Source organism: Ranitomeya imitator, chromosome 4, assembly GCF_032444005.1.
Source record: "Ranitomeya imitator isolate aRanImi1 chromosome 4, aRanImi1.pri, whole genome shotgun sequence".
Taxonomy (NCBI): domain Eukaryota; kingdom Metazoa; phylum Chordata; class Amphibia; order Anura; family Dendrobatidae; genus Ranitomeya; species Ranitomeya imitator.
In genome coordinates, this window is record NC_091285.1 from 622565454 (window position 1) to 622590945 (window position 25492).

Sequence of the window (25492 nt, forward strand, 5' to 3'; positions counted from 1 at the left end):
ATCAGCTTTTCCGTGCCTCTGTGTATTTTATGCATGAAGAATTCTGGTCCGGTAAGTGCACAAAAATACCAGAGATTTCATTAATATCGAAGTGAGCAACCAGAAATAGCAGAGATCCTAGAGGAGCGCTAATGTCGGGGCAGAGATAGCAGATGTTGCTGTGCCAGGGTAATATATGCATTAGAGGAGTAGAGGGTGTCAGAGCAGCAGTGTGTGCATGCCCAGGAACAGCAGAAGGTGCTGGGCTGCGGGGTGCGAGAAGGATTCGGAATAATTTGTTTTCTGTTGCTGGCAGATTCCAGATAAAAAAGAATTTGGTTTCCTAGCAACAGCAGCTGATTTCCCATAATGAGTCTGTCCGTCTGCTGAGATCTCTTCATTTCTCCCGCAGAAGCTGCGCCGAATTTTCTCTAGTGATCCAAATCTCCTGGGGGTGGCCGGGGGCCTAATAGGGTCTGCACCCCTACAAGCTTAGCACCAACCTCAGCATTCTTCACGGACCCCCTTGCTTACAGCAATGCAAGTGCACAGATGGGAGACAGGGGGATAAAGAGGTGAAGGAGAAAGTACCAACACTAGGAGAGGTTATCCAGAAAGAGGAACGAGGCGAGAGGAAAAGGTGCTAGAAATACGGACGAAAGAATGAGGCTCACACACGGGAACTATGGTGGAGCCATAAAATAAGGCAAAAGAGTGAGGCGAGAGGACCGATAAAGGGGTGGAGGGAGAAGAGATAGAGAGTGGAGTCATACATCCAGTGTGAAGACATCTGACAGGTCTCTCCTCCTTTTTTTTCTCCTGCTTCTCACCATCTTCTCTGGACACTTGGTACCTACATGCTGATGCTCTCCTGTAAGTGACACGTAAGTGACTCTCCGCTTGCTCTGTGTCTGTCCTGTGAGTCTCAAAATTACTATTTCTACAGCATGTGGACCTCGGACTTGTAACATGGGTATCTTTCACTAATCTATGGGGCGTAGTGTGATAACAGAGGGTTGTCAGGCCATGTGCCGGTGTGCTGGGTGTCAGCAAGACCCTCTGCTGTGGCCCAGGGTATTTAGATATAGTGGTAGGGCAGCAGATTGACTCCTTACCCCACGTGAAGGAGAGAGTGACTACAATTCTTGCCTAGATCATCTCCAGCAAGAACCTACATTTCTATTCTCTCCACACCATATGTCCTTCATTGAGGTCTGACATGGTTTACTTGACTTTTATACAGGGTGCACCTTAAGTGTTTGACCAGTCCGGTTACATGAGTGTCCTGATTGTATGAACGATCCGACCACCAACTTCCAGACTTAAGTGGGAGATGAGACAACTATGCAATTTGCTTGACCGAGTGATCGTCTGATTTTGGCCCATTTAGCTTCACATTTTCCAACTTTACAGACCACACTTTCACAGAGAGAAGTCAGCCATCAGCACGGCAAACTGTTTCACTCCATAAATGATGGCTAACTGAAATGATCAAAATCATCGATTGTGGCTGACTTTTATCAGAGTTGTATGGGCAGCTTCAGTTTATCTTGGGGCAGCTCCTCTATTTCTCAGTTGGGACAGTGTCATAGCCATTCATTGTTTAAAGGGGTATCCCAGTAAGATGTAGGATACGTGTCCAGAGGCTGTAATGGTATTTAAAACCTTTAGGGCAGGTACAGAGAGGCGTATTTGCTGTCCAAGTGCAATCCGACAAAAGTCGGATCGCACTCGGACCAATGTTAGTCTATGGGGCCGTGCACGTGTCTAATTATTTTTACAATCATATAAAATTCATTCACAGAATGGAGAAGATGGAGACATTTTTTTCGCCATCTTCTCTTCATCCAAGAGTATCAGATCACACCATAATCACACTCTGATCAGAGTTTGATCAAAGTGTCTTGGATAAGAGAATCTACAGCCGTCTCCACCTGCCCTCATATTTAGTTCAAAAGGCAGCTAAAGCTTTCAGTTCGACTGGTAGCATCAAAGAGAAGGATATCTAAACGAGCAATGTCCCTCCAAGTTCACAGATCTCATAATCCGGGATTTAAGGACTACACTTTAGCAGAATATATATTAGGAGGTCTAAATATTCCTTAAAGGGGTATTCTGGTTTCAGTAAATAGATATTGTTCTTTGCCTGAAAAGTTATACTATTTTCCAGTATATGTTCTGCACCAATTTTCATATATGTTTCATGATCTCTGCTTGCCACCATTCAGTCCAAACCTGCATCGTTCCCTTTCAGATCATATTCTGTGCTGATCATGTGATGGGCATGCAGGTGCACGGCTTGTTCTGTACGGTAACTGTGAGAGACCATGCACCTGTGTGCCCACCACATCACCAGGACAGATTTCTTTCAAGTAGAAGTAAATAAGGAATAAACATTAGGAAAGCTGAAGAAATAAGAATAAAGTATAAAGAAAATTGTACACCTTTTCAATATACAAAAACTAGAATACCCCTTTAAGCATTCCTATGTTTTATTTTATAAAATCCAGCTTGCACTCATAATATCCTAAAACAAATGGAGCTGCATTCTCATGGAGAGGTAAAATGGGAGAAGTCTATTTTATTATATTGTTTCTTTCCTCTGAAACAATATAGAATTATTCATGGCTGTCACTACGATAGACATGCTGGGTATAAATGATAAAGTATATGGACATCGTCCATGGCATTTTTCTTTTTTTACTTAAATGCACTTATCTTTTGCTAAAATAAAATATTTTTTTCAATTGAGTTTCATTAAAACTTTTGCACCTTTTGGTTTTTTTTCAGACTCAGACTTTCTGCTTCTCTGCACAAAGCTGGCTACAGATTATGTTAAAGGCAACATGTCATCAGGATTTTATTCCCCAAATGAATGGCATGTATAGAAAGGCACTTTCATGCTGATTAAATCCTTACCTTTCTTGTACAAATCCGCTTTGCTGTTTTAGAGAAATCCATAGTTGAAATTGTATGCTAATGAAGTGCAAGTGCAGTGGGCAGGACAATGCACTTACAGCTCTCCAGCCTCTCTAAAGAACCCTCGCCCACTGCATGCCTCCTGTCTCTAACTGGCAAGTCATTCATGTTTCAGTGCTCTATCAGTCAGAGACAGGTAGTGGATGTGGAATAGGTGGAGAGGCAGGAGAGCTGTGAGTGCATTGTCCCACCCACTGCACTTGCACTTCATTAGCATACAATTTCAACTATGGATTTCTCTAAAACAGCAAAGCGGATTTCTACAAGAAAGGTAAGGATTTACTCAGTATTAAAGCACATTTATATAGATGGTCTTAGCTTGGGGTATAAAATTCTGATGAAAGGTTCTCTTTAACAGAGAACCCACTGGGGATTTCATTATGACGGGGAATTTGTAACTCTTCTTTTTATCCTTTTGTCCTGTCAGCTAATTTATGACCAAATCAAAGTTCAGCTCTACTCTGTGGTCATAAATCAGCATGAGTTCAGGAGAATAGAGATAACAGAGTTTCAAACTCACAGATGGATTCTCAGTTCACTAAAAAAAAAATGTCCCCAAAGCTGAAGAATCTGACCTTGAATCACCTTAAGAATACTTGCCAAGTAAACAAGCAGAAGACATTTAGTTCCGCAGTGCATCCAAAGAACCAAATTTGGGGCAATAGCCATTGACGAAGTTGCACCACTCAATGGCCATTCTCTATCCCTCTACACTTACTTTTCCACTAACTCCATGCATTGGGTCTCAGAAGCCACGGGGCACAATAAACCTTCAAAAATTCTTGATTTTTGGAAGATTTCGGCTGAACCCAGTAAATTAGGCAATTCTTCCTGGAAGTCTGTGTTTTTAATTCCGGACGATTCATTAGCATAGGAAAATACAATCTTTCACAGGAACAGTGTTATACTTTGGAGTATGGTAACGTGATAGAAGTCTCCCTGATTTTAAAAACCAACTCCTGACCTTTTTATCCTCTGTAAGTGAAAATCGCAGTATACCCGGAACCCCAGGCAGATCTCGCCTCCCTTGTTAGTGAGGAGAGGGTTAAATGGAGACATTATATTGGGGCCCCCCATGCCACCTGTCTCCATTCCTTGGGCCACATGGGAGACGAGAGTGTTCTGTATCTACAGCATACTGTCAGGTTATGGATCTTGTTCTTTTTTTTTCTAATTTCAGCAACAGTTTGGTCTTTTAAAACCGGCCTGCTCAGCGGCGCATCCTGCAGTGACCCCTGACCTCACCGCCACCAAGACATTCTTTGGAGGACGCTTTGACAAGTGAGTGACAGATGTTTGAAAACATAAAGTATTTCTACTTTTGCTGACATATGCGGCATGCTACACATCAGCGTTCCCCGACTGGCACCAGAAATGTATATTGACCCTGGTCTGAAAACCTCTGGCAGTAGAGATGAGCAAATCTTTGAAAATTTGAAATTGCCAAATTTTCTCTGGAAATTCAATTCACAACAAATCGAGGCATTGTGAATCAAAAGTACTCCAACTGCCCTGAAAAACATGTATACTTCTTCATTGCTGTGCTGTCACACACTATTTGTAAAGTTTTATCGGTGTTTTATGGCTTTATTTTATTTGCTTATACAGCGCCATTAATTCCACAGCGCTTTACAGACATCGCTGTCCCCATTGGGGCTCACAATCTAAACTCCCTATCAGGATTTATTTGGAGTGTGGGAGGAAACTGGAGAACCCGGAGGAAACACATGCAAGCACTGGGAAAACATACAAAACTCCTTGCAGATGTTGTCCTTGGTGAGATTTTAAGCCAAGACCCCAGTGCTGCAGTGCTAGCCACTGAGCCACCATACAATGCTAACCACTGAGCCACCATGGTGCCCTCTCACTATCTCTTTTGCTAAGTTGTGACTGTACATGACAAGCAAGGTCACGTGATTTAATTTTATGCAATATGTTAAATGGACTTTTTAGACATTTTGCGCAAAGCAATCCGTAAATTGGTTGAATTCGTCGAGAATTCCCAAAAATTTGACATGAATTTGATGTGCACTGAATCGATTCACTCATCTCTAGATAATCCCATTTTGCAATGTTATGACATAATTATTATTTATTATTATAGCGCCATTTATTCCATGGCGCTTTACATAATGCAAAGATATAACTGTAACAAGGTGGCACGGAGTGGTAGTCGTGGGCAAGTTTACTACTTCACAGTCAGTGAACACCCTGGCACCTTGCACATGAAAAGACAGGTGAAGGCTCAGTCCTGCGATACAGTCGGTTACGTTCAGCACTCAGCCACTCAGGTTGCAGGCGACGAGGTCACAGAAAACACCAAAGTTCTGTTCTAACTGCAAAACTTTACTGAAGACGGTGCAAACAAGACAATGCTTCCTGCACTTTCCCTGCGACTTCAATAAACTGCCTGACTGGCTGTCCTGGTCCGTATTTCTCCTGGGGTCGACCCCACTGAGCCAGTGTCTATCGGCGCTGCCCACCAAGCTAGGGCAGCCTTCACCCCCCTGACAGGGGACTCCTCTGTCCTCACTAGTCACTACAGTGCATGTCCTACCCTGGGCAAGCCTGCCCGGGCTCTGCTCTAGAAGCAGGATTCCTTTCTCTACATTCTGAGATGTTGCACCATCCCCATTTTAACTCCTCCCAAACAGTTTAACTCATTCTATCCCTAAACTAAATATATACAAGTACATGCACATTTAGGGTACACCATATGACAATGACATTACTACATGACATAACAGTATAAAACATTAATGAACCATCAGGGTGCCGCATGTGACACATGTGCTCGGTGTATAGGAGAGAGAAGGCAGTTGAGGGTCCCCGCCACCTCCTTACATAACAGTGAGGCCCCCACTGATCCCAAGCGTAAAGGCCACTTTGGGGTCTAACACAGCATCATTACAAGTGAATAGGGCTACGCAGCATTCCTTTGGACAGCCAGTGCAAGAGAGCGCTCATTCCTTCACATGACTGGTGGAATATGCAATTACTTATTATGGTAGGAAACCCCCTTTAATTAAAGGAAAAGAGCCATACAACTTGGCAATATGTGGCAGGAAACTGGAGAACCCTGAACAATCCATGCTTGACACTGGTGCCCCCCCATAAATCTGCCTAATTATGTACTGATGGATAAGCGCAGGAGATATATTAGTGCAATTATAGATTTGCCATTCAGAAAACATGTGTGACAACCCCTGTGATTGTACTCATATCAGTTGTCATCCGACTTTTCTAAAATCAGATAGAAGTTGCTAAAAAAAAGGATTTCTTTAGCTCAGAGTGAAATGCCATTTCTTATCCTGCAACGTTACTAAATATTTTACTGATTGCATTAATTATGTATTTTATTTGTTGTTTGGAGAGAACAGATTACAGCATAGCGCAGGCAAATTTGCAGCACAGTTTGTGGCAATGAGCAGATCTATCGGCCATCTGGAAGGCACTAATACATTATGTTAGAAAAATCACAGACAAGTCACTGGAAAAGGAGCCTATGCCGTTATTATTTAATTACTATAAACTGGAGCGTGACCGGGAGTGGGCGAGAGTCCGATCATTGTACATGACTCGTTAATGCAGGCGGCAACACACACATCATGAAAGGTATCTGTAGACCAAGGGCTGGATGACGATAGAATCCGCTGAGAAATGTACTGGGGGAACACAAACTGGATATAAAATGAAAATGTAGTGATTTACTGGGAATGTCAGATTTTAAAATCCTTTTTTATTGGATCTAATAGTAGGGGGGTCCCTGAACGGGACTGCTGTCATCTATTAGCTTGAGCTGAAAGCAACTGCAAAGAACAACTGTTGCTCGAGGACCCAGCACATAGATAGATCTTAAGCCATCAGTTTAATTGATTGGGTCTGACACTGAGGAACAAGCACTTTCATTACATGAAAAACCCATTGATTTCACTGAGTATTATGTAATGTTTCATAAGGCGTTCAGGCATTGCAGCTCCTGTATACCAGACCTAGCCAAGCCATGCCTCTTGTCACCACTGGCTCACCCATGCAGCTGTGGTACCCCAGGAGTTCTGGAACCACAGTGGTGCTGCCTTCCTCTCGGGGAGCGTAGTGCCATGCCTGAATACAAGGGGGATCCCTTTGGCAGGTAATCTCACATACAACACATTCTGAATCCAGGCCAGGAGGGGGAGCTCAAAACCTGGCTTTAGGGGAACTTCCCTCATTTACATCCTGATCTGGAGGAGGAGTTAGTTAGTTAGTAGAAGACAGTGAAGGAGCAGAGAGGGAAGATTAGTAGCTCAAGGAGGCTGTGATTGAGCCTCCTGTGAGCCAGAGCACAGAAACTGGGCACTGGGAGCCCGAAGTTGTGGACAACTACAAGTTCCGCAGCAGAACCGGAGGGCATAGGACTATACGTAAATTGCCCATATAACGCCTAAGGTACAGCAGCAGTTAGAGCCTGTAGTTACCGTGTCTGAGACCCCAAGAGAACGGCTCAAGTTGCCTTCCATGCAGGTACTGTCCCAGGACAGGAGAGAAAGGAGTACCTTCCCAGCAAACTACAGGGAGCAAGGGACCAGAAAAGCAACGTATAGTGGACGGCTCCCAACCTGACTTGCCAAGGGGATTTCTACTAGTTTTTGTGCTGCCTGGACTCCTTCTGCACCTGTTGCTGGTACCCTGGACTGAGGCTGACTACTACATCCAGCAGAGCATTGTAAGAAACTCATTGATGGTTACCGGAAGTGGTTGGTCACAGTTATTTTGGCTAAAGGTTGTGCAACCAAGTATTAGGCTGAGGGTGCCAATACTTCTGTCTGGCCCATTTTTGGAGTTTTGTGTGAAATGATCAATGTTTTGCTTTTTGCTTCATTCTCTTTTGTGTTTTTTCATTTAAGACAAATGAAATGAAGATAATAATACCAAAGAATTTGTGATTGCAATCATTTTCAGGAAGAAACGGAGTATTATCTGACAGAATTGCAGGGGTGTTAATACTTTTGGCCATGACTGTAAGTCCTGACAAGTGCTGTAAAACTATATCTAACTTGCTGTGGTCCATCACCGAAACCACCTTATCAGAAGCTTGTCTTCACATGAGCTCTACATTACAAAAACACAATGAAGGGTTGGATGAGAATTTTCCTTACCACATGGTATTTTTCTCCTGCTCTCCCTGCTTGCCCTATAAAAGACCATAACTCTACCTGTTCCACCTATCTCCCAATCACATTTTCCTAGTATAGAAAGGTAGGAGACAAAAAAGCGCACATAGGGTCTTAACCCCAGGATTGCTTCCAATCAATTATGAGAGAACTGCTCACCTGGTGGTACAAAGTAAAAGCGTGTAGTTGTCAGCTGCTGCAGATCCACAGGTCTGCGTTGCGACCTCTCAGAACCGTTACAATAGATGAATGTGGATAAAATCCGCGCTGCTGCGACAAATGATGGATCCAGATATAGTTATAAGATGTTCAGGTGGTTTATTAAACGCGTTTGGAAGCTCATGGCTTCTTCTGCAGGAAGTTTCCACAGAAAGATATCTTTCTGTGGAAACTTCCTAAAGAAGAAGCCATGAACTTCGAAACGCGTTGAATAAACCACCCGAACATCTTATAACTATATCTGGATCCATCATTTGTCGCAGCAGCGCAGATTTTATCCACATTCATCTATTATAACGAATCACATTTTCCTACCATTCCAGATATCTAACATGTATTCTCAGGTGAACAATTTCTCAGCTGCCCACCCCCACTAGATTTCCATGTGCCCACCACCATGAGTTCAATGTCATTTTCAAACTTAAAACTTTCTCATTGTCATCTTTCCCCATAAACTCTCTATCGGTAACGTAATACAACAGACCTTCGAAATTAATTTATCTAGTTCGTCTTATGAGTCATCACGCATAGGCTCAAGTCAGACGGCCATATAACACAGACGACGATCACATCACAATGTTCGGACTGGCCAGCGGCTCTCCTGACTCGAGCATGACAGCTGAATAAAAATACATGCTGTCACACTTGAGTCAGGAGAGCCGCCGGCCAGTCCGAACACTATGGTGCAATCATCCATGTTATATGACCATCTGATTGTGCCCTTGTCCCTTATTTTTTCCTGTAATGGAGCAGTTCCCTGGGATCAGACACTCACTGGTCAAACATTGATAGAATATCCTAAGGATAAGCCGGCAAACCAGTCTCAGGTACTTCATACAAGCCTCAATAAATTTGCACCATTTGGAAGGTTCAGGACAATTCTGTTTGGTAAGGCCCCAAAAGAAAAAAGGCATGTTTATGTGTTTGTGAGGTTTTTTTTGCAGACTGTGTGTCCACAAAAAAATCACGGAGACATATCCGAGTGCCGTCCATGATTAACATCATGATGGATTGAAGTTGTGCAGGTTCTTTAATAACTTTTTTAAGAAAATCTTTTATGAAACACTGATTGTAAAAACTGAAACACTGATGAAAATCGGATCAAAAACGCTGATGAAAAATTGAATTTATTTTTGCAAAACCAGAAAACTCACGGACATCTGAATGAGGCCTTAGTGTTATATGGACGTGTGATGTCCAAGGGTAAAATCTGATTACACACGGGCCAATGTAATTCAATAGAGGTTTACAGATGACAGATTTTTCACACTGACTTGTGCTGCGCGCACTATTCACTTCTCTGTAGCGGATGATACTCGCCTGAACAAGTCTATGGTTGCGCAAAAAAAAAAAACTGATCCCACAGGGGACATCCCTATAGCATTCGACCACACAGGTGACAGTACGGATGAAAATCACTGGCCCAGGCATTCAACTGCTGATGTAAAAAGATGGATGCCACATGAATGTAAAAAACAGGCACAGAGATGGCACATGGACAAAATACGGATGAAAATACAGAAGAAAATAGTCTGAGTTTTGTGGATGAAAGGTTTCCTAAGCTCATCCGAACCCATCCTTAGGCCTCATTCAGACATACGAGAAAAACAGATCGAATTTCATCAGTGATTTTCATCAGAGTTCGGTCAGAGTTTCATCAGTTTTTTTCTTCTATCTGTCAGGGATAAAAGGACCATACACAGATGGCATCAGAGCAGGGGTGGATTAAGGGTAGCCAGGGCCCCGGGCTGTTCAGACACTGTGGGCCCCCGGTCACGTGACGGGGTCATGTGACGGGGTCATGTAACGGGGTCATGCGACGGGGTCATCATATACCTGAACCAGATTATTCCAGAAAAATAGTTGCTGTGTGAAACTATAACCTGTCAAACATCCATTCATCTAGTCAATTTACCCTTCAGTTCAGTATATAGTATACAGTGTATAGTGTCAGTGTATAGGTAACACTGACTCACCAGTGACGTCTCTAGGTGAAGTCCTTCATCTTTCATCCAGCACAGACCGCCATCATTTCATCCAGCCAGGACTCGTCTCTGCAGGAAAGAACACAGTTATCTCGAGCTCTGCTTGCAGAACACATTACTTAATTTTTCCCAACTTCTACATTACACCACATGAAGAAAAAGAGGCAACATAGTGTCAATCTACACATAAACAGGACCGCCCCCCCATTTAAAACAGTGTCCTCAAAAAATAAAATAAATACATCACTGCAGTAATAATATCCCATAATTAGCCCCTATGGTAATAATAATATCCCCCATCGTGGCCCAATGTATCTCATTCCTGGCTCCAGCCGTATGTTCTCCCATCCTGCTCTCATGAGTATCCATCCCGCCCCATATGATCTCCCTATCCTGCCCCATCAGTCTCCATCGTATCCATCCTGCCCCATGATCCTGCACAATCTGTCTCCAATCCTGCCCCATGTCTTTCATTGTGCCCTGTGTCTCTCATCATGCCCTGTATCTACATTCTGCCCATGTCTCCAGTCCTGCCCCCAGTGTGTCCAGCATCTCTGCCCCCAATGTCCAGCATCTTTGCCCCCAGTGTCCAGCATCTCTGCCCCCAGTGTCCAGCATATCTGCCCCCAGTGTCCAGCATCTCTGCCCCAATGTGTCCAGCATCCTGCCCCCAATGTGTCCAGCATCCTGCCCCCAATGTGTCCAGCATCCTGCCCCCAATGTGTCCAGCATCCTGCCCCCAATGTGTCCAGCATCCTGCCCCCAATGTGTCCAGCATCTCTGCCCCCAATGTGTCCAGCATCTCTGCCCCCAATGTGTCCAGCATCCTGCCCCCAGTGTGTCCAGCATCCTGCCCCCAGTGCATCCAGCATTTTGCCCCCAAAATGTCCAGCATTCTGCCCCAGTGTGTCCAGCATATTGCCCCAGTGTGTCCAGCAATCTGGCACAGTGTGTCCAGCAATCTGCCCCAGTGTGTCCAGCATATTGCCCCAGTGTGTCCAGCAATCTGCCCCAGTGTCTGACTCCAGCATATTGCCCCCAGTGAGTCCAGCAATCTGCCCCAGTGTCTCCACTATTGCCCCAGTGTGTCCAGCAATCTGCCCCAGTGTGTCCAGCATATTACCCCCAGTGTGTCCACCAATCTGCCCCAGTATATCCAGCACATTGCCCCAGTGTGTCCAGCAATCTGCCCCAGTGTCTGACTCCAGCATATTGCCCCCAGTGTGTCCATCAATCTGCCCCAGTGTCTCCAGCATTGCCCCCAGTGTGTCCAGCAATCTGCCCCACTGTCTCCAGCATTGCCCCCAGTGTGTCCAGCAATCTGCCCCATTGTCTCCAGCATCCTGCCCCCAGTGTGTCCAGCAATCTGCCCCAGTGTGTCCAGCAATCTGCCCCAGTGTGTCAAGCATATTGCCCCAGGCCCCCCGGATTGCCGTTAGCAAGAAAACCCCCAAAAAACGAGTTCTCCTCACCTGACCGGCGCTCCAGCGGCGAGCTCCCTCCAGCAGCGTGGACTCGCCGGCGAATGACAATGACGTCAGACGCCGGCGACGTGTGCGCTGCGCCTGCGCGTCAATAGGTGAAACTGCCGCAGCGCCGGTAGGGGCCCGGTGAGCAGATGAGACAGGACCCGATGCGGGCCCCCTCTGCCCACTAGGCCAATACGCCAGTCAGGGCAGTAATGCCCTGATGGCGGCGGGCAATCTAAGTGGTAGCCCAGGGCCCCCCCACACCACTGGGCCCTGGGCTACCGCCCAGATTGACCCTATTATAATCCGCCCCTGCATCAGAGTCCTGATTTTTTCATGGACCCATAGACTTTCATTGCATAGTTTCATCTGACAATTGGATCAGTATCGGACATTTCTCCACAATTTTACACGGACCACTCAATCACTGACATGTGAACAGCAACATAGACTGTCACAAGTACGTGAAAAACTGATGTGTGAATGAGCCCTTGGACTGAGAAACTCTGGCAATGACTACCTTCTACAGATGAATCACAGATGCAGATATCACCATACATTTTACCTAATGCAACGCAAAGGCTGAAAGGTCCACAACATTTCTGCAAAAGAAATAAAAAAATGCTGCAGATTTCACTGTGCATTTTTCACTGTAGAATGAGTAATGCCCACGGCAAGCGTTCAGGATCCAGTTTTAGTTTAATGAGCGGAAGGGTCTGACGCGGACGACTGTTCCACTTTTGTCTGTGCTACTTTTTTATACATGAGGTCCTCCATGTTCTATGCAATCTCACTATCCATTCTTGCATACCTAAACCGCGATTATCATGTACATGTCTGAAAGTTCTAAAAGATGTATGAGCAACTGGTACAAGTTGGTGTCTTTTGCAAAATGTATTAAAAATAAAAAATAAATAACTTTATGTAAAATCCCCTTAATGGATTATAACATCAAAGAGGTTTATCAAACTTTACTAAAAGTATTTGTGCGTGATGTACGTCTTTTTTCAGGGGGATTCTGCCCGGAATACACCAGAAAAAGCACTTGAAGAACCCCCCCCATAAAATGATCATTATGCACAACAATGTCAAAACCATATTGCTGTGCACATGTTACTCCATCTTACATCACTTCTTTTAGGGCTTCTGCAGACGTCCATGTAAATTGGTCCGAGCCCAAACCATAATGCATGGAGTGGCCGCGGCTCTCCTGGCCTGAGCACGACAGCTTCACAGACATATATGAAGCTGACACTTTGGGTCGGGAGAGCTGCAGCCAGTCCGCGCATTATGGTTTGGGCTTGGACCAATTTACATGGACGTCTGTATAAGCCCTTGGGGTTCGGAAACCCTAGAGAGGTTAAAAGAAATCACATGCTCATTCTTCTCGACATACTTCACAGCACTGGTGGACAAAGACAACAACCATCGGAATCTAAAAGACGCGGTGTGCCCCTAGCCTTAGAGTATAGTCGATAGGTGCGGCACTGCGCATCAGTGGCATCTGTGACTGCCTATGTTATGTTTCTGTAATGTATGCTGTGTATCGATACTTACCAGTAAGGTAATTAGCACATGGCAGAGCTCTATTCTTGGACACTGTATGGAGGGGGTTATATACTGTAGAGCCCCCTTATGGAACCATCATACTGCAGTAATGTTCCCATTAGTGATGAGCGAGTGTGCTGGTATAAGGTGTTATCCGAGCACGCTTGTGTCCTAATCGAGTGTCTTCAGCATGCTCGAGTTGCTGCCACTGCATGTCTCGCGGCTGTTCTACAGCCACAACACTTACGGCGGTGATGACCTGTTTGTTACACAATCCCTGCATGTGGTGCGGCTGTCAAACAGCTGCGAGACACGCAGCGGTGGCAACTCAAGCACGCGAAGACACTCGATTAGGACAAAAGCGTGCTCGGATAACACCTTATACCAGCACGCCCACTCATCACTAGTTCCCATTTTCTGCACCAGAACGACTGATGGGAATGTAGCTGTGTACAGGGGAGAGTACCTCTGTAATGCAGCATCCTATCCGCCATGCCATGTATTTTGTCTCTCAGGTTCACAAGGAAGAAAGCCTGTCTCGGTCTTTCCACCTCCTGTCGCCTCCAGCTCAAAAATATCTCCAGGATCCGTCCTTTCCTCAACCCCCAATTTACTAAAATGCTTGTGCACGCCCTCATCATTTCCCGCCTTGACTACTGCAACATCCTTTTCTGTGGCCTCCCTGCTAACACCCTTGCACCTCTCCACTCCATCCTTAACTCTACTGCCCGACTAATCCATCTCTCTCCTCGCTACTCCTCCGCTTCCCCCCTCTGCAAATCTCTTCACTGGCTCCCATTCCCTCAGCGTATCCAGTTCAAATTGCTAATACTGACCTACAAAGCCATCCACAACCTGTCTCCTCCATATATCTCTGAACTAATCTCCCGATATCTTCCCTCACGTGATCTCCGGTCCTCCCAAGACCTCCTCTCCTCCACACTTATTCGCTCCTCATCCAATCGCCTCCAAGACTTCTCCCGAATATCCCCCATCCTCTGGAACTCTCTGCCCCAACACGTCCGACTATCAACCACAGTCGGATCCTTCAGACGGAACCTGAAAACTCATCTCTTCAGGAAAGCCTACAGCCTGCACTGACACCGCTACTGCCTCATCACTATCGAAGCTACCGCCTCACCAACACCGGAGCTACCGCCTCACCAACACCGGAGCTACCGCCTCACCATCACCGGAGCTCCTGCAACCCTCAACCTACTGTCTCCTTCCCCATAATCCTGTAGAATGTAAGCCCGCAAGGGCAGTGTCCTCGCCCCTCTGTATCAGTCCGTCATTGTTAGTTTGTTTACTGTATGTGATATTTGTAACTTGTATGTAACCCCTTCTCATGTACAGCACCATGGAATCAATGGTGCTATATAAATAAATAAATAATAATAATAATAATAATATGAGATACATAGAAAGATAGCATAGCGCCCCAAAGACTTATAGGCCTCCATACAACTCATGAGCCCCAATCGCACGAATCGCAGGTCGTTATGTAAAAAAGAAACTCTAAAGCTAATGCAGAATCACCTAAACACTACACATAATACATCTCATGCTGCAAAGGACCAGTCTATATATATATATATATATATATATATAATAAACTACGTAGAACACAATAAATATAGAATACATGATAAATATAATTTTTATACATAAAACAATAGATAATGTAATAAACTAATATAGCACAAATGATTTTCAGCTAATATTTTAAATATAATAATATAGTTTTAGGTAACTGATTCATATAATTCATATAATCGTAATGTGTTTTGTTTTTTTTTTGGGGGGGGAGTAATGATCTTAACCTAAAACTTCTCATTTACCCCTTAAATAGGTTGTTCCATAAAAACATTTATCAGGGTAGATGATAAATGTATGACCACTCTGGGGAAGTGAGCGTGAGCGACCATCACTCCTATATACAGTGAATGCTGTGGTCGTACATTTTCACACATTGATAACCCATTCTGTGGGTAGGTGACATTCCGTACATTGTCTCTAAGACAACCCCTTTAATTTTCTGTACAACTTTCTCTGTCTAAAGTCTTGCCTTCTTTTCTTATAGGAATCCTCTCTTGAGCAGCATCAGGTCATATAATGATTCAGTCGAGATGTTGCTCTTAACTCTTTGGTGAGTTTATTCATTTTATTATTTTAAAAGGGTTGTCAAGGACTTGGGATCACTCATTAAAATCAGATCTGCGAGAATCTGATACCTGCCACCCTAACGGTGATCAACGCTAGACGGCTAGATATACTGTGTACAGTGCTGGAACAGCAAGTCTCTGTACACTGTCAGTGATCTTGTTGAGATATGAGCTGCAGTACCCAACAATGGCCACGGCACAGTGTACTCAGGTGCGCTGATCCAGCAGAGCTTCCAACATCTGTTAAGTGGAGTTACCAGGTGTCGGACCACCACCGAACTGATACTGATGACCTATTCGTGGGAGATGTCATCAATATTTTAGTCCTGGAAAACCCCTTTGAGAAATTAGTAGAATTTAAGGTAAATATATTGTTTTTTTATTGATCCTTAAACCCAATATTTAATTCCATTATTATGCAGCAAAGAACATATTTTCAAATGAACGTCTTCTCTCATAGCGTTTCAGCACTCTGCCCACCTTATTACTGATGACATTAGCCTTGGCACTTGCCCAGTAGTACCCAAGTTGGTTATTGGCCTGTGTTCAACCTGTGAACGTGACATCAATGGAAGCAGAACTTCCATCAGGAGCGGTCTGTGACCGCTCTGTGCCAGGAGAGATCAGCGCCGGGCAGAGCAGTCAGGTAATTAGCAACTACATACAAGTAAGTTCTTAGCCCCATATGCAAACATAATAGGGTTTCACAGAGCGCATCATACCAGTGAAAGCTGTTAGGAGGGTTGTGTACATACAAGTGGTCAGTGTGCACTCACTTATTGAAGTTGTGCAATTAGTAAAAGCAGATGGAATAGAATTTCTGCAGCTCCGGTGATCTAGAGTAAAAAATGCCAATGTACAAAAAAAGGAGAATGGCGGTCAACGTAAGTGCTCCCGAGACTGAAGATCAAGTTCAAGGACTTTATTATGATGATTGGGACAACACGTTTTGAGATTTGTCTGATGGACTTGAGGAAGGGATCAGACTGGTCTCAAAACACCTTCTCCTAATAATAATAAAGACCTTGAACTTAATCTTCAGTCTCGGCAGCACTTCTGTTGACAGCCTTTGTCCTTTTTTTGGACATTGGCAAAAACAGGTCTTGACTGAGTAGTGCGAGAGGATAGAGTAAAATGAACAATCTCCTAGGACAAAAATAGGCAGAGTATAATCAAAAGAGAGTAAGAAATGGCTTGTATTATTTTTGTAATGTTTTAATGTACTTTCTATATTTTAGTGTTCCTTTATTGACTTTGTTTTGCTGTAAGTTAAATGCCCATGTATATACTCATCTATGTGTTTGTGCTTCACAGGTGTGTCCTTAGGAGCACCACGGCATAAGAAAATGGAGGATTACCTACATCTTTTTACCATAAACTTGACTGGATATCTAGGCCCCAACTGGGAAGGAGAAGCCTCTTGTGTAGACTCTGTTGGCAATGTCACCTTCTTGGTTATAGCCTACAGTGCCCTCATAGCAGTGGGACTCATTGGAAACTCATGCCTGGTGTTTGTTATTGCTCGCCAACGGGAGATGCGGAATGTCACCAATATTTTTATTGCTAATCTGTCCTGCTCTGATATCCTCATGGCTTTGGTGTGTGTGCCCGTCACTGTAATCTATACTCTGATGAACCGCTGGATCCTGGGTGAGGCACTCTGCAAAGTGACCCCGTTTGTGCAGTGCATCTCTGTCACCGTCTCTGTATTATCATTAGTCCTCATTGCTTTGGAACGACATCAGCTCATAATACATCCAACAGGTTGGAAACCTTTGCCATGGCACGCTTATCTTGCCGTGGCAGTAACTTGGGCAGTGTCATGTTTCATTTCCCTACCGTTCCTTTCCTTTAGTATCCTAACCAATCAGCCATTCCAGAACCTCTCGTTACCTTTTGACCCTTACATTGACCATTTTGTGTGTATTGATAACTGGCCATCTGAACCACACCGTCTGGCTTATACCACCTGCCTCCTGCTCTTCCAGTACTGCCTACCCTTGCTCCTTATTCTTTTGTGTTACCTCCGTATATTTCTACGCTTACGGAGAAGAAGGGATGTAGTGGAGAGAGCAGGAGGGGGAGACTCAGGAGGACGGAAGGGAGGTCATCGGAGGGTTAACATCATGTTACTTGCCATTGTCGTAGCCTTTGCTCTTTGTTGGCTGCCTCTCACTGTTTTCAATGCCCTCTTTGACTGGGACCATAAGCGTATTTCTACCTGTTATCACGATCTCATATTTTCTCTCTGCCACCTGTCAGCCATGGCGTCTACGTGTGTCAACCCAGTCATGTATGGTTTCTTGAATAGCAACTTCCAAAAAGAGGTAAAGACCTTACTACTCCGCTGCCGATGCGCAGGGAGTCAGGACAAATATGAGAGTTTCCCACTCTCCACGGTCAGCACTGAAGTGTCCAAAGCTTCCCTGCAAAGCGTCACCAATGGAAATAATGTATAAAATTCCCGTTGGGAATCAGGTCTATAAAACTGGGTGGATTTTAACCCACGTTAAATTGGTACCCAGGTTATCAAAGCGGGCTATAAGCCAAAATGCTGCTTCTACCGAGTTAGATCTCCCTCCATGCCAATTTCGCCAGCCAATAGGTTCTGCAACTTGCTGCAAGTTTGCAGGCATTCGTGCTAAGTGGCCTCAAAGACTTTTAAAAATATATATATTTTATTTCACTTGTTATCTTTCAGCTCAGCAATGAAAAGCATGCACATTCATAGTTGTGTTATACTCTTCTGTTTTTTTGGGGGGGTCTTTGCTGTAAAATTATAGAAATGGGAATTACTTCATGTGGTACTTTTTTTTTTTGCTACAGCTTAATTTTACAAATTAGGTATTTTGATGTTCTCAAGGAAGCTAGCTAGGTAAAGCAACCCTACAGTCCAAAGTAAAAAGGTGATGACTATCATCAGGACCGGCATTGACGGAGGGGGGGTGTAACTGGGGGTCTCTACAGCAGGAGCTACACTAATAGTAGTTATCAGTGTAGCTTCCCATATGGAGACTGCTTCAGGACTTTTTGGTGAAATCACGATCACGTCACCATGATGTCACAACACAGGACCTGCACTCTACAGGAGAGGCAAAAACTGAAGAGGCGATAGGGTGGTGGTAAGTCCTTTATTGTTTGTGTGTCTGTCTGTCTATGTGTGTGTGTCTGCTGGTGGCATATATTAGTGAAGACATCAGAGTGTATGAGCTCATGGTACAAGTGCTTCTCACAAAATTAGAATATCATCAAAAAGTTAATTTATTTCAGTTCTTCAATACAAGAAGTGAAATTCATATATTAGATATAGTCATTACATAGTGATCTATTTCAAGTGTTTATTTCTGTTAATGATGATGATTATGACTTATAGCCAATGAAAACCCAAAAGTCATTATCTCAGTAAATTAGAATACTTTATAACACCAGCTGGAAAAATTATTTTAAAATCCGAAATGTTGTCCTACTGATATGTTTGTTCAGTAAATGCACTAAATACTTGGTCGGGGCTCCTTTTGCATCAATCAGCGATCAGCATGTGGCACTGCTGAGGTGTTATGGAAGCCCAGGTTGCTTTGATAGCAGCCTTGAGCTCGTCTACATTGTTGGTCTGGTGTCTCTCATCTTTCTCTTGACAATACCCCATAGGCTCTCTATGGGGTTAAGGTCAGGCGTGTTTGCTGGCCAATCAAGCACAGTGATACTGGTGTTTTTAAACCAGGTACTGGTACGTTTGGCCATGTGGACAGGTGCCAAGTCCTGCTGGAGAATGAAATTTACATCTCCAAAAAGCTTGTCGACAGAGGGAAGCATGAAGTGCTCTAAAATTTCCTGGTAGATGGCTGCGCTGACTTTGGTCTTGATAAAACACAGTGGACCTACACCAGCAGATGACATGGCTCCCCAAACCATCACTGATTGTAGAAACTTCACACTAGACCTCAAGCAGCTTGGATTGTGGCCTCTCCACTCTTCCTCCAGACTCTGGGACCTTGGTTTCCAAATAAAATGCTAAATTTACTTTAATCTGAAAACAACATCTTGGACCACTGAGCAACAGTCCAGTTCTTTTTCTCCTTGGCCCAAGTAAGACGCTTCTGGCGTTGTCTATTGGTCATGAGTGGCCTGACACAAGGAATGTGACACTTGTAGCCCATGTCCTGGATACGTCTGTGTGTGGTAGGTCTTGAAGCAATGACTCCAGCAGCAGTCCACTCCTTGTGAATCTTCCTCAAATTTTTGAAGGGCATTTTCTTAACAATCCTTTCAAGGCTGCGGTTATCCCGTTTGCTTGTGCACCTTTTTCTACCACACTTTTTCCTTCCACTCAACTTTCCATTAATAAGCTTGGATACAGCACTCTGGGAACAGCCAGCTTCTTTAGCAATGACCTTTTGTGGCTTACCCTCCTTGTGGAGTGTGTCAGTGACTGCCTTCTGGACATCTGTCAAGTCAGCAGTCTTCCCCATGATTGTAGAGCCTCCTGAAGCACACTAGGGGACGTTTTAAAACACTTAGGAAGCCTTTGCAGGTGTTTTTGTTAATTTTTCTAATTTACTGAGATAATGACTTTTGGGTTTTCATTGGCTGTAAGCTATAATCATCTACATGAACAGAAATAAACACGTGAAATAGATCACTCTGTTTGTAATGACTCTATATGTAATATATGAGTTTTACTCTTTGTATTGAAGAACTGAAATAAATTAACTTTTTGATGATATTCTAGTTTTGTGAGAAGCACCTGTATGTGCTCTAGGTCCAGAAAAAGAATAAAGGGTGGGAGGGTAAATTGGCCCACCGAGGAGCTGATGAATCTATCAGTGGGTCCCTGAATCTATCAGTGCAGCCGCCAGCCCAAAAAGTGTTTCTCCCCTTAAGCATTGCACGCTACCTCCGGGATGAGTAGTGGCATTAGATAGGGAGCCAAAAGAGCCAACTCTTTATACCAAGGTGAGCCAAATAATCCAACTCATAAAAAAAGCTGTAATGCCCATCACTAGTGTCAATGCCCATCACTGGTACCAATGCCCACGTGATCTATTGACATCAGGATACTTTGCCTATTCTCAGTAAGTTAGAATAGACTCTATAGGAACTTTCCTTAATATTTTGACTTTTATTAATTAACAAACGCTTTATATACAGTACATACAGCTCTGGCAAAAATTAAGAGTCTAATGCAAAATATTCAGTTTGTCTGATTTTTCTCTTTATAGGTATATTTTTGAGTAAAATGTAAATAATAATAATAATAATTTTTATTTATATAGCGCCAACATAGTCCGCAGCGCTTTACAAATTATAGAGGGGACTTGTAAATTGTTTTTTTATTCTATAAACTACTGACAACATGTCTCCGAAGTTCCAAGCAATAAATTCTGTAAGGAGAAATGGTCAAAATAACAAAAAAAATGCATTGCTTTCAGACCTCAAATAATGCAAAAAAAAAAAAAAACAAGTTCGTAATCATTTAGAAACTACAATACTAATGTTTTAACTCAGGAAGAGTTCAGAAATCAATATTTTGTGGAATAACCATGATTTTTAATCGCAGCTTTCATGAGTCTTGCCATGCTTTCCACCAGTCTATCACTCTGCTTTTGGCGCAAAAATGTAAGCAGTTCTTCTTTGTTTGATGGCTTGTGACTATCCATCATCCTCTTGATTACATTCCAGAGGTTTTCAATGGGGTTCAGGTCAGGAGATTGGGCTGCTTCTATCAGGGTCTTGATGTGGGGGTCTCTTAATTTTTGCCAGAGCTGTATATAGGTATATATAGAAGAATCTGTGCCCTTTTCCTGAATATCATGTCCTTTGGTCCGGTGAAGGGTGGTCCACGAGTCCTGCTTTCAGGGGGGCATTGTCCAATCCTGCGACAACCAATATTTTCAATAAAAGCCAGAAGTATAAAATGCAGGCGTAAGCGCAGAGCTCACTCTCGCTCACTGCCCCCTCACGCCCCCGTACATGTCCTCCTTCCCACACACCTCCACCGCCATCCTCTAGGTTGTAGACCCCCCATCACGCTCAAGCAGCAGTCGCCACGGTAACCGGGTGATAATACACACCAGCAACTTTTTCAGCCTTGCAACTCGGTGGCCTTTGCAGTTTATATCATCTCCTTGTACAGTGTGAACAAAACTGAAAACGTCCTTGCAGGTTCCATCTTTCTCTAGATGCAGAAGGCTGACTGCACGCACAGCATTGTGCCCACACACATCCGCACACACGCGAGGCTTAAGATTCTGCAGCAAAGCGGCCGGGCTGAGCTGCTCTGCAATGCACCATGTACAGTGGCACTGCACAACACAGGGCTGTGTGGCCAGTGACCTGGGGGAGGGGGGCCTCCATGTAACATCTGATATAGAGACCACAATACATGGGTAAAGACGCGGGCACGTGCCCAGAATAGTGACTGCTGTGCCCAGACCTGGCCAGTGAACCGTGCTGATGGCAACCTTCTCTTGCACCTTTATCAAAACCCACTTAACCCTAGACAACCAATGTGTCTTCATCATCATGTCATATTTTCCCATTAGGCAGGGGGCGCTATAAAATAGTTTACAATCATTGCAGGAGATTGGAGAAGAAAATAAGACAAATTATATATATATATGTATATATATATATATATATATTTATTCTTATGTTCCCATTAATGAATCCAAAAATTACTCCTATTAACACTGCAGGTTCCATTGCACTCACAGTGGTCGGCTCATATTCTAGCAGGCGCCTGTATTTTATTAGGTTTTTATATAGAAGCACTGTAGGATTGGTTTGAAGCAGTGCGTCATTATTATTTAGACATGTCATAAGGGCGACATCTTTATATTCCATGTGTCCTGCGTACAGGAGCCACGTACCAATGTACTGTTTTCCTACTAGTCTCTGACGAGCCACATGCAGATGAATGCAGCAGATTTCTAGTTGCAGGAACCAGTGACTATTCCCTTATGTGGGTTCTTTGGACTAACATTTGTCACAAAGTTGTCTGCAAATTGTCTTATTTTACTCCCTTATATAGCGCCATTAATTCCCCATTGCCTTACAGACCTCATCATCACTGTCCCCATCGGGGCTCACAATCTACTTTATGCCGAGGTGTAACGTAGTCCGTTAAATGTACCGCCATAACGCAATGTGAACCTAGCCTTAGTGTTGAGTGAATGTGCTGGGATAAGGTGTTATCTCAGCATGCTCGTGTGCTAACAGAGTGTCTTTCGCGTGCACGAAAAATATGTCTGAATCTCTGTGGCTGCATGGCATGCTGTAACACATGCAGGAATTGCTATTTTTCAAGCATGCCGAAGACACTCGGTTAGCAGAGGAGTACTGGGTTTAAATCCCATTGAGGACAACATCTGCAAGGAGTTTCTATGTTCTCCCCGTATTTGCGTGGGTTTCCTCTGGGTACTCCGGTTTCCTCCCACACTCCAAAGACACTGATAGGGAATTTAGATTGTGAGCTCCATCAGGGACAACGATGATAATGTGTGCAACCTGTAATGTGCTGCGGAATATGTTAGCACTACAGTTACGTCCATACAGTATATATTTTGACAGAGACATTTTTCTAATTTTGGTTATAGACATTACCACAATGAATTTTAAACAAAACAATTCAGATGCAGTTGAAGTTCAGACTTTCAGCTTTCATTTGAGGGTATCCACATTAAAATTGGATGAAGGGTTTAGGAGTTTCTGCTCCCTAACATGTGCCACCCTGTTTTTAAAGGGACCAAAAGTAATTGGACAGATTCAATAATTTTAACTAAAATGTTCATTTCTAGTACTTGGTTGAAAACCCCTTGTTGGCAATGACTGCCTGAAGTCTTGAACTCATGGACATCACCAGACACTGTGTTTCCTCCTTTTTGATGCTCTGCCAGGCCTTCACTGCGGTGGTTTTCAGTTGCTGTTTGTTTGTGGGCCTTTCTGTCTGAAGTTTAGTCTTTAACAATTGAAATGCTGCTCAATTGGGTTGAGATCAGGTGACTGACTTGGCCATTCAAGAATATTCCACTTCTTTGCCTTTATAAACTCCTGGGTTGCTTTGGCTTTATGTTTTGGGTCATTGTCCATCTGTAGTATGAAACGACGACCAATCAGTTTGGCTGCATTTGGCTGGATCTGACGACGAACAAAACAGGGGAAGGAAAAACCCTTGTGCCAATGTGACCCTTACCAACACAGAATGGGGAAAGATAGCAAAAAAGACAAATATGCTGACAGTATCATAGACACTTTTTGCCGTTTAAGTAGAACAGCTGATGCGTTATTAAGTGGTTCAAATAACTGTTAGTTTATTCCAGCAGTAAATGTTGTGCTATATACAATAAACCTACGGTACTTAGGCGTATATACTAGGCTTAGTGTAGTTCAAAAGAATGCTACCTAGGTGTGCCATAGGTCTATTCCACATAAATATAAAACAGCATAATACTGGTCATATACCATGATTACTTAAGATAATTGATCAAAATCAAAATCACTGATTTTTTTCTTTTTTTATGTGGATCATTTGCCATAAAGATAGAACAGTGTTCACTGATCAAAAACCATTAGAGCTCCAGTATGACCAGAATATGTGGACATCACTTTGTGAACGGTACCACACGCGCATGTGCCATATGTAACTGTCAGAAAACATAGCAGCATCTAAGAGGCATACAGTCAAAACATGACCAAGAAACCAAAGTATTAATATACCAAAACAAAACCGGGACCATGCTGCAACATGACCAGATTCATGAGCATCCCCTTTATATGTATTAATACAATCCAGGTCCTATTGGAGCAATCCTTGTTATCATCAGGCACTAGTTTGTGCCACTTTCTCCATAAAACACAATTAAGTGGATAGATCTCACCCAATGTTGGAGAAAGTCATCCTGTCTCTCAAAGGGCGAGAATGCCTCTACTGAAAATGGCGTCTCCCGACGCGTTTCGTCCGTTAGGACTCATCAGGGGAGTGTAAAGACCTGTAACTGCATGGTCCCGGTTTTGTTTTGGTATATTGTTTTGTGTATCACATTTTGATCAATTATCTTAAGTAATCATGGTATATGACCAGTATTATGCTGTTTTATATTTATGTGGAATAGACCTATGGCACACCTAGGTAGCATTCTTTTGAACTACACTAAGCCTAGTATATACGCCTAAGTAGGTTTATTGTATATAGCACAACATTTACTGCTGGAATAAACTAACAGTTATTTGAACCACTTAATAACGCATCAGCTGTTCTACTTAAACGGCAAAAAGTGTCTATGATACTGTCAGCATATTTGTCTTTTTTGCTATCTTTCCCCATTCTGTGTTGGTAAGGGTCACATTGGCACAACTTCACAAGGGTTTTTTCTTCCCCTGTTTTGTTCGTCGTGCATTTACTAGTTTTTATATGCAGACCTAATAAAGGTTATGTTTTATCCAATTGCTACTTATTATTTTTCTTGGATTGTTACCCAGCTCTAATATATCTGAGCACACAGTATGGCTCTGAATACCTCAGAATTCATTCGGCTGTTTCTGTCCTGTGTCACATCATCAATAAACACTAGTGACCCAGTGCCACTGGCAGCCATGCATGCCCAAGCCATCACACTGCCTCCACCGTGTTTTACAGATGATGTATGCTTTGGATCATGAGCTGTACCACGCCTTCGCCATACTTTTCTCTTTCCATCATTCTGGTAGAGGTTGATCTTGGTTTCATCTGTCCAAAGAATGTTCTTCCAGAACTGTGCTGGCTTTTTTAGATGTTTTTTTAGCCTTTTTATTCTTGATGCTTATGAGTGGCTTGCACCGTGCAGTGAACCCTCTGTAGTTACTTTCATGCAGTCTTCTCTTTATGGTAGATTTGGATATTGATACGCCGACCTCCTGGAGAGTGTTGTTCACTTGGTTGGCTGTTGTGAAGGGGTTTCTCTTCACCATGGAGATTATTCTGCGATCATCCACCACTGTTGTCTTCTGTGGGCGCCCAG

General features: G+C 43.5%; 1 protein-coding gene across 1 annotated transcript; it reads left to right on the top strand.

Annotated features, from left to right (window-relative positions):
• The first annotated feature begins 367 nt into the window (after positions 1-367).
• Positions 368-18078, top strand: LOC138676929 (neuropeptide Y receptor type 1-like). Its single transcript, XM_069766637.1, has 4 exons — positions 368-863; positions 4139-4239; positions 15416-15481; positions 16812-18078. The coding sequence occupies exon 4, from the start codon at positions 16844-16846 to the stop codon at positions 17954-17956; it is 1113 nt and encodes a 370-aa protein (XP_069622738.1). The 5' UTR covers positions 368-863; positions 4139-4239; positions 15416-15481; positions 16812-16843; the 3' UTR covers positions 17957-18078.
• The last annotated feature ends 7414 nt before the right edge of the window (positions 18079-25492 follow it).

Coding starts and splice junctions, on each gene's coding strand:
- LOC138676929 (XM_069766637.1), top strand. CDS start 16,844: ATGGAGGATTACCTACATCTTTTTACCATAAACTTGACTGGATATCTA.